This window comes from Aspergillus pseudonomiae (genome assembly GCF_009193645.1).
Source record: "Aspergillus pseudonomiae strain CBS 119388 unplaced genomic scaffold BDV37scaffold_14, whole genome shotgun sequence".
NCBI classification, from domain to species: domain Eukaryota; kingdom Fungi; phylum Ascomycota; class Eurotiomycetes; order Eurotiales; family Aspergillaceae; genus Aspergillus; species Aspergillus pseudonomiae.
In genome coordinates, this window is record NW_022476006.1 from 263,342 (window position 1) to 272,893 (window position 9,552).

At 48.5% G+C, this 9,552-nt stretch overlaps 3 protein-coding genes across 3 annotated transcripts; 2 read left to right on the plus strand and 1 right to left on the minus strand.

Annotated features, from left to right (window-relative positions):
• Positions 1-520: 520 nt before the first annotated feature.
• Positions 521-1,729, minus strand: BDV37DRAFT_291586 (lipase family protein; the record flags this gene model as incomplete). The annotated part of the gene is made up of 2 exons (XM_032088981.1): positions 521-1,566; positions 1,636-1,729. The coding sequence occupies 2 exons, from the start codon at positions 1,727-1,729 to the stop codon at positions 590-592; spliced, it is 1,071 nt and encodes a 356-aa protein (XP_031944194.1). The 3' UTR covers positions 521-589.
• Positions 1,730-5,494: 3,765 nt separating this feature from the next.
• BDV37DRAFT_46469 (uncharacterized protein) lies at positions 5,495-6,562 on the plus strand. The gene is made up of 2 exons (XM_032090706.1): positions 5,495-6,242; positions 6,294-6,562. Exons 1-2 carry the CDS (start codon positions 5,621-5,623, stop codon positions 6,314-6,316), a joined length of 645 nt encoding a protein of 214 aa, XP_031944195.1. The 5' UTR covers positions 5,495-5,620; the 3' UTR covers positions 6,317-6,562.
• A 1,359-nt stretch (positions 6,563-7,921) lies between these two features.
• Positions 7,922-9,439, plus strand: BDV37DRAFT_242141 (hydroxymethylglutaryl-CoA reductase). Its single transcript, XM_032081273.1, has one exon. It carries the CDS (start codon positions 8,227-8,229, stop codon positions 9,406-9,408), a length of 1,182 nt encoding a protein of 393 aa, XP_031944196.1. The 5' UTR covers positions 7,922-8,226; the 3' UTR covers positions 9,409-9,439.
• Positions 9,440-9,552: the final 113 nt, after the last annotated feature.

Below are 9,552 nucleotides of genomic sequence, written 5' to 3' on the forward strand. Positions count from 1 at the left end.
CAACAGATCACAAACAGATCTGGCTTATGGGCTGCAATACTCAGGTTCAACCCTGTTGCAATACACCCGGATCAGAGAAGGTTAGAGTACCTATGCAGCCGCAAGGGCTTGGTTCGTAGCGAGCATATACCCTGGAGAGATTATGTTCACCTTAATGCCGTCGACAGGAGTCAACCAGATGAATCATTTGGCGCCAGCATAGCTGGAAGGTTCGTGTCCCTGGGAGACATATTGCGAAGTTTGAGCGCCGACCATCACTATACTCCCCTATTCCAATCCTACGTTATATCCCAATATCTAGAATGGTATATATATATATATTATCAATGTAACAGAAGATATACAGCCAAAAATAACATTGCTGTGGAAAGCGTAAATATTATTGATGCCAGATGGATGGACTATTATACATTAAATCAGTATAGAGGGCCTTCCCTTCAACCAAGTGCCTTAGAGTTGAATGACACAGAGATTGGAGAAGCGCGAGTATCAGAATGTAAAAGGTCGTTATGACCAAGATATGCAGTCCTGCTGGAGAATCCATACTCTGGTGGGTATAGCAGGTGTACGATTAATCACAGGTGCCGGTCTAGATAGAATGGGCTGCGAAGAGATTGTCGTTCACCGCCAGTGTTCTGAGACGATCCATATCCTTCGCGTTCCAGGTGTCCTCCGTATCACGGTACGTGAACTTGGGACCGCATGCCGAGATTTGTCCGAAGTACTGTCGATGATCTTCAATGTCAAAGCTGATTCCAGTTTCGCGTGCGCCATCGCATGATAGATTCTCCATCCCACTACATACCTGGATGCTATCGGTGCCATTCGCAGAGGAACCAGGAACCCAGTACTCAGGCCAGGTATGTCTATAGCCAAGATCGTATATCCCAAACAGACTCATTGGAGGTAGGGAAGGTACCGGATCATATGCATGAGTTATCCGGGCTGTTATCCCTGGTTGTGTTGAGACGAACTCGGCAAACCGCGCATCCCCAACACGTGGAGAACCATATGTATAGATATCACAGGGTATGTCCTTTGTGCGAAGGTAAGCACCAGCAACCGTGGCAATGGCTGCACCCAGAGAGTGCCCAGTAACGACCACATGATAATCACCGTGCTTCTCCCTAGCCTGGGTGAGTGCGGCCATAACGTCGTCTTTCAGCAGCTGCCAGGACCTATAGAATCCAGAGTGTATCGAACAAGAGCAGATATCGTTTCCTTGCTGGGGCTTGTCTGACCCGAACAGCTTGTCCCAGAGTCCCTTTGGTCCTGGCTCATCTACCGTCCAGAACTGGAAGTTCTTGACCCAGTTCCGCACAGAGTTGCTGCCACGAAACGATACGACGAGAAGTCGATGGACGTTGTCCACAGCAACAAAGCCGCGGATGTCGTCTTTATTGAGCTCTGCTATGGTCTCGGCACCAGCAGCTTCGACTTCGGGGCAAACCCCTTCAATGCATTGGATGCTGCCGAGGATACCGTCGTCGTTGTTGTGGTCGCAGTAGGCGGCAGCAGAGTACTGCGCAAACAGCTGGAATTCGGTCAGGTCTTCAATTGAAACAGCTGTAAATTCATGACCATTAGTGGATTTTTTCACTACTTTTACAACAGAAATGCTTGTGTGATACATACACCGGCTTGTTACAGAGCGTCCCTGTGCCAATGTTGCTGAGCCTAGCAACTGGGATGCCAGGAGAACGGGGATTATATTCAACACACCCAACATGATCGCTATTGTGACACGAAACAGAGCGACGGCTACGCATTCATCTAGGTAGTTTAGATAACAGACTGAAGGCTAGATATACAAATTGAAGTCCAAAGAGAGATGTCTGCCTTTGTGTGCCTCAATGTTACTCTGGCGGATTGGCAGTGTCAACATCTTCTCGTGCCGTAACTAGTTCATCCTGCAGGAAGGCAGCCTTGAACAAGAATGCAACACGACATGGGGCATTTTCAGCATTGGCAGATATCCACATCTCTAAAGGCTTCACGGATCGAATCTTTACCCCCTTACATATGATCTATAGGATTGCATGGTCCAAGGCTGAAATGCCTCAGGCAGAATATGATATGTCTCCCACCCTTACCGTTAGGTCGTTGCCTCTTCAGCTCCCTAGGGCACACCTCTAATTGGTCTACCCCGTGACTCTTTGATTCCTAGATTGTTGTTTCAAAGATACTGTCCTAGCGCGTCTAGAGTCCATGGGTTGCCCTCCACCGACTCGTTTTCGTATCATAGCCCATATTTTCTTTAGCGAGCCAAACTGTTCAGAAGAAGGCCCACTTCAACCAGGGAAACAACATACCACAAGTGGCGCAGGACACTATTGAAATCTAAAATCTTCGACTGATCCTTCGGGCGCTAACTGGATCTCGCCAATGTTTCCCTGCTCCATTTGCGTCGATAGTTCCTGCAGCGATATCGCATCACTTCTGTGCCGATCTTACTACCCCTGCTATAGATGGGAAGATTGAAACGTGCCTCGGCGATGGCGTACAATCGCCATGGGAGTGTCCTGTGGGTCCTAGATGAACTGGGCATAAAGGGGCAATAATTGACAGGGGAGGTGGTGGTTCGTTCCTCTAATGCCGTACTTCCGAGACTAAGTATCAAGGCCTGAGGATCGATTATCTACGTTATACTAGCCACATGAAGGCTAGGCTTCATTGGCGGTCGCGATATCTATTTGTAGCAATCATCGTGTTTCATCGAGTGTGGACGGACTGATCGGATTAACCATTTTGGGTCTGGTAGATGTGTCTTTCCATTTATATCACGCCGATCGCTAAGGAGAATCAGCGAAAGTGTCTACTTTAGCGCCGGAAAATTCTCCGTTGCATGGCATGACTAAATGAACGCTTATATAAATACAGTCGTAGATCGGGCCAGGTCCTCGCTAAGCTCGTTGGCGGAGGAGATGATCGAGCTATCGACATGGGCCTTTCCCAGCACTTTTACTCGCACACTGATTCCGTGAGACGTACAGCTGTGAAAGCCGAGAAGACATCCAAGTCCCGTAAGTGACGCGAGACCCTGTTTCATCATCGACACGCAAAAGTCAATAAAACACTCCGAGAACTGACTTCCAGAACGTAGGACTAGTCGAACCTAGTTAAGCGAGTTTCAGGTTATCAGTCCCTTGACCAACGTTTGACACCCTTCAGGCAAGTGCGCTTTCACATAGGAAGAGTCTGCAGGGCCCAAAAAAGGTGATACGTTAGTCTAACATATCGGTACCTATTTGCAGCTGAGCTAGCGGCACATACGGCCATATGCAGTTAGTAGAGATCACCAACACTAAGGCTTGCATAGCTCGGAAGAACAACCAAGGACAGAACATGATCACCAATGGAGAAGGCTCGGGATAGCCTCGTACGTCAGTGGAGACCTCGACCAGGGGACTGCAGGGGAGATGGCGTCAAGGTTTCCCGCTAGTAAGCTATCACTATTGTGCCGGTACCCACCGGGCCGGACGAAAAAGGGGACTTGTGAGTCCAATGACACATCAGATGTAACCATGATACCATATGATGCTGTCAGGTGATTGTGGATACCATCATTAGGTGGATCCGTGGAGTGTCGATGTACTAGTGGTAGACAGAGCAGACCCTCAGCAGTTAAAGTTTCTCAACGATGGTCTACGGAACAGAAGACTCGCAGAGCCAAAAATTGGTTCTTCACCACAAACGGTTTTTTTGGCTGGGCCATGATTTGGCCGGCGTCTCCGGGTGGAAGAGCCGGAGAATTTAATCTAGCTCCGGAGAGTTTAACGGTCAATCCTATTGTTTGAGGCTTTTTTCTTTTTCAGGGGATAATCTTGCGCCCTGTGCAGGAGAGTTGGCCCCTTTTGTTGCAGGTCATACTGCATGGATTTGAATACCCTTCTGCCTTATAGAGCTCTTTGGGCCTTTGGGCAGCAGTTCGCAGAGCATCCCTTCCTGAGCTAGTGCCTTACGAACGAACGAGTAGGATTCAAACTAACTATTAAGGGCCTAGTAGGTAGGGTTGCATTCAAGTGGGACTGAGGGAATTGAGTTCGAGTCCGACGGTTTAGTATCAGATAGTCAATTCCTGTGGGCTTGGCATGCCATACTCGGAGTACAGAACCATGGATCAAAGTAGGGCTCTGGCTGCCAGTTGGCATCCAATGGTGATCCCTGATCCCCCACCGATGCACAGTTGCGATCTCATGGATCTTGGCTTTAGTAAACTCTACATCTAAGTGCCCTGCAACTAGCCGCTGACCAATATCTGCTAATATATATTTTTGGTAGATCAGAGTCCAGACAGTCTAGACAATGGAGATAGGACACTTGGCCAAGGATGGTCAAAAGAAAAATATAAAAAAAGAGAAGAGAGAAGACAGTACATCGAAATGGTGAAAAGAAATGCAGGGGTCAAGAGGGCTCGCCTCGCTGTAAAACAACCCTAACTCCTTCAAAATGCCGTGGAAGCAGTCGGCAAATGGTCTGCTTATGTCAGTTAATTGTCGGCCTGTTGAATCAATGTCGCAATATACGATACCCTTGACACCTTAATTCTCGTTTATCATTATCACTAACTGATAGGACATGCAAAAATACCACTAGGGGTGGCTATCTCGTTGATCACATCCAGACTCACAAGCTACACGTTGTTACAGTTGGCAGCAAGAGCATGTGGCGGATAGCTAAAGTCCATTGAGACCTAGTCAGCTAACTGAAACATGAACCACAGCCGCAAAAAAAAAAAAAAAAAACAATAGGGCCATTGTTCATGTGAGAAAAAGCAAATGTCTTTGACAGTGACAGAGGCTGTAAACCCTTTTATCACTCTTGCAACAAACAAAGGCTAACAAGTACTAGGCTCAGAACCGTGCGATCCCCAGGACTGATCCCTTTAAACTCTAAAGAACTGGTGTGAAACGACGATCTGCACTGGATGCCTCTACTTCCCACATGGTCAACGTTTTTCTAGCAGAATCACTCACATCGACCACGAAATTCAGTCGCATTAGGTTCGTTCCACTGGCCCAGGGCAGCCATGTCGTACATATACCGTCTCATCCTGAAACACCGCCGAGCACCGCCATAGTGACTTCCAGAAAGGCAGACGTGGTCGAGCTATCCAAGCAGTGGCACATGCACGTGCGTGACTGTAAGTCTATCGGCTGTCAGGGCAGGACAGCTTGTAGGCCCTCAGCTGTGATGTTGCCCAGCCCTGCACCGACACATACTCCATTATGTATGGCCCGTGGTGAAAGGTTAACCCCATTGAATATTGAAACACGATCTGCACCCCCTTTTGGAGTTCTTTTCCCATGGAGATCAACTATGGTGTATCTAGTGCACTATGTACCTACATCTTCAACGCACTCTTAGGAAATGAATGCAACCTTGAATGAGATGAAACGATATTTTATATTGAAGGGTGAACAATACGAAGGCCGATTTTTGAGTCTGACTGGTGATAGTATAAAAGACTCACCCTCCCTAGATATCAGTATACAGAACATTACTCGTTTGTCATTCATTCTCTTGTAACCTATAATACTTTCAGAGCTGTGCTCCAGTCTTTCGCTTTTATCTCTCTTTTATTTACTTCTGCACTTCTGGTAAAGAGCTTCATCCAACCATGAAGGCCTTCGTTATCCTTACCCTCGTCACGTCCATCTTGGCAGCGCCTACGCAGACGCTCGAGCGCCGTCAGGCTAACAGTGTGATTCCTTCTGCCCCCTCTGAGTTCAAGGCGTTGGCAGCTCCCGCCCCCAGCGCTGCCCCTCAAGCATCTGGAGGGCAATCCGGTGGTGGTAGCGCTGCTGGCGGCGGGCTGGGCGATCTTGCGAGCCTGATAGGACAGGGTGTACAAGGGATTACCAAGCTCATCAGCACTGTTGCGGGGGCTGCTGGCGGCGGCGGCGGTGATAGCGGCAAAGCAGCCGAGAGTAGTGGTGGAGGCGGCGGTGATCTCGGTGATCTGACCAAGCTGATCGGCGAAGGGGTAAAGGGTATCAGTAGCCTGGCTGGTGCTGCAGGCGACGCTGGTGGTGGACTTGGAGATCTCACAAGCCTTATCGGCAATGCCGCTGGCGGCCTTGGAAGTATTGGTAACCTCTTGGGGGGTCTAGGGGGTCTAGGTGGGCTGCTTCGCAGAGACGTAACCCCAGAGATGATCTCACGAGCCATGGAGAATATCGATGTATCTGACCTGGATGATGACGAGTGCATAATTGAGAAGCTAGGTGGCATGCTTCCTGGTGAGTTACACTTCTACTACTTTATTGATGTACAATGCTAATACGGACTAGGAGAGGCAGCTCCTGCTAGCTAAGCTCACGCGGAGAGCTACATACCAGTTGGAAGTTTGCTTTCGATAGTGACAATCTTGGCTTGGCTGAAGGAGAAGATGTACAGCGTCACAGTCAGGGCGCGATATGTGCCACTTAACTTGGTCGTCCCAGTTATATTGTTATATATTTTACATGTGGAGGCTACTCCAGATACTACCATTGTTCTTTTCTATGTTGATATCACACTATCTGAACGTTCATTTACATTCAAGCATTATTCTCTCTAAACACCAGTTGGGGCTTTGCCTATGAAGACTACTGATAGTGTATGTGTAAGTTTGGGGTTTGACAGAGCAGCGCCGCTTTGGGTAACATGAAGTAATCCGCGTAGATTCCTCGGTAAAAGAAGTGGCAAAGAACAACCTTGTTTTCTTCAGTGACAGTGTCCCGGCCCCCGATCGATTATCGGTCCGCGTCCTTAATTTCTTTCACCAGACCGATCTACTTCTCCTGAAGCTGGACTTCGGAGTCTCATGCACATTGCTGGGTCCCGAGAACCCTTGCGTTGGGTGTTGAACATGTGTGGAATGTGTACCAAGGAACATCAATCAATAAAACATGATTTGGGTCTTCTGAGATCCGGGAACGCCGTTATAGTTCTAGCCCCACGATCCATCCATATTAACTCCAAAACCTAATCCTTGGTGTTGCTTTTTGGCAATATTGCTACCGTGTCGGTGATGTCTTTCTAGAAAGGTGAGAAGTACGAACACTAGTAACACAGTAGATAGAGCCCACTGCGGGCTACCCTAACCAGACGGAATAGACAATAACAGCCAACATATTATAGCTCATGGTGGAGTTTCTTCAGTCGAGACTGGTTCCCTCGTATTAGTCAGGTATTTGTAATAGCTCTTCAGTGTCCGAAATAGGCAGCTCGATATTTAAATCTTAATCTTAGGACCAAATCCTAGGGAAGGGCAGGGTTCAATTTTTGGATCGAGATATATCAGCTATCAAAGGAAAATAAGCTCTGTGGCCGGACCAATGTCTCACTGGCCATGGTACCAAAACACGTATGACTTGAACCCTTTGTGATAGCCATCAATCCTACACTAGATCTGCATTGACTTTCAAAGGTTTGGTAGACCTCGTGGCGCATGATGTGATGGTCGAGCCGCCAGCCACTGACGGAATTAGAACTAGTAGGTTCCGGTCAAGTTATGCACTACATCGCAAGGCGGTTTGGTGCCTTTGGAACTCATTTTTGAGCCCCTTGGCGGCTCCGAGACGGCCCCGAGATGCCAGGCACGACGCGCCAGATGTTGGACGGCTGGGACGGAATCATTTGCCGGTAACTGCAGCCAGAGAGAGGACGAGAATGCTTCAAGCCACGTGCGGGGCCAAGGAAGCAGCGGCATTACTGATTTGCTCTGGTCAGCCTGGCGTTCTGAATAGGGTTGAGCTACATGTCGTTCGCCCTCCCATCACTACGTTTCAGGCTGCTTTTTATGCCCAGACCCACCTCACCGGATATATTAACACCTTGTAATGCGATTCGCAGAATTCCTGCGCTTCGTTTGCATTAGTTTCATTAACGGGTACCCTTTTCCTCTTGTGAACGGGGTGGCTAGACCAGGGTCCGGGCTAGGGGTCCGGACTAAGCGTCCTCGGGACATTTGTGGGTAACTGACTCCATAAAACAGAAAGTTTATTTGGCGATTGTCGGCAATGATCATCCTTCCTGGTCCAAGAACTGGACAATGGCGTCCGGTGCTCTTGGACAGTGATTATACGGGTGCAAATGGTGGCAAGGCATCTTATTTCTACAACGGGTTTCCCAGCAGCATATCTGTAACACATTCAAATTATGAATTAGGTTTCAACTACACTGTGTCAACCGTTGCACTTCAAACAATTATTGTATCACTAGCTCTTCAATTACTTCGTTATGTCCAAGGCTCAACCCATCAAGCGTCGGGGAGAAGCACGCGCCAAGTTTGACTTGAACATCGATAGCCCGCAACTGCAACATCTCACACGACACATCGACGAGGCCGAACATGTCCGCATCGAAAACTGCATTGGTTTCGTCCAGGTCCCCGTTGGAATCGCTGGGCCACTTCGCATCACAGGCCCTGACACGACCGGTGAATACTATGCACCATTGGCTACATGTGAGCCGACCTTGGTGGCTAGTTGCAGCCGGGGCTGTAAAGTGTTCAATGCATGCGGTGGGCTACAGTTTGAAGTTCTCAATGAAGCCATGTCTCGTGCACCAATGTTTCTGTTCGCCAGTCCGGCCCATGCGGTAGCGTTTGCACGAGCGGTCCCATCATTCCGAAACGAGTTCGCCCGATGGGCCGAGTCGACTAGCCGATATGTTCGGCTACAGGAGCTGCAAGCTTCGGTTATTGGCTCCAGCGTTCATCTCTTTTGCAGCTACTTTTGCGGCAATGCTGCGGGTCAGAATATGGTCAGCAAGGCCACGCAGTACGCCTGCGAGATGCTGCGGGGCCACCGATGTGCGAAGCAATTCCAGATCCAAGACTTCCTCATAGAGGGTCAATTGGCGTCGGACAAGAAGCCTTCTTGGGGTAACGTGCAGAGAGCTAGGGGGGTTGAGGTGCTAGCGTGGGGAACTATTACCAACGCTGCCTGCCAAGAAATCCTAGGCTGCAGCACGGAGCGACTATATCGTACTCAGATGGCTCTAAAAGAAGGAGGCATACGCAATGGCCAGTTTGGTTGCAATATCAACACTGCCAATATTATCGCCGCTATTTTCGTGTCGACGGGACAGGATGCGGGCAGTGTAGCAGAGGCTTCCTGGAGTCATCTCACATCGGAGTACGATTACGAGACCAAGGAATTGAAAATGACTCTGTATTTTCCCTCCTTACCGGTGGGTACCGTGGGTGGGGGGACCCTGTACCCATCGCAGAAGGAGTGTCTGGATATGCTGGGGTGTGCGGAGCCGTCGGGGAAGAGAAGGCTCGCCGGAATGATTGCTGCCTTTGCAGTTGCGTTGGATGCTAGCACAAGTGCAGCCATTGCTAACGATACATTTACTATGAGCCATATGAAGCTTGCCCGGGGGGAGATCTTCGGGCGTCAGACTTCGAAGCTGTAGGCGACTGGTTGGAATCATTGCTGGATCGAAGTTTGTTGTTTCATTTTTCTTTTTTTCTTTTTTTTTTTTTTTTTTTTTTTTTTTTTTTTTTTTTTTTTTTTTTTTTTTTTTTTTTTTTTTTTTTTTTTTTTTTTTTTTTTTTTT

Excerpts from the sequence above, each read along its gene's own strand:
- BDV37DRAFT_46469 (XM_032090706.1), top strand. The coding sequence starts at position 5,621 with ATGAAGGCCTTCGTTATCCTTACCCTCGTCACGTCCATCTTGGCAGCG. Across the intron at positions 6,243-6,293 it reads GCTAGGTGGCATGCTTCCTG|GAGAGGCAGCTCCTGCTAGC; the intron begins GTGAGTTACACT and ends AATACGGACTAG.
- BDV37DRAFT_242141 (XM_032081273.1), top strand. The coding sequence starts at position 8,227 with ATGTCCAAGGCTCAACCCATCAAGCGTCGGGGAGAAGCACGCGCCAAG.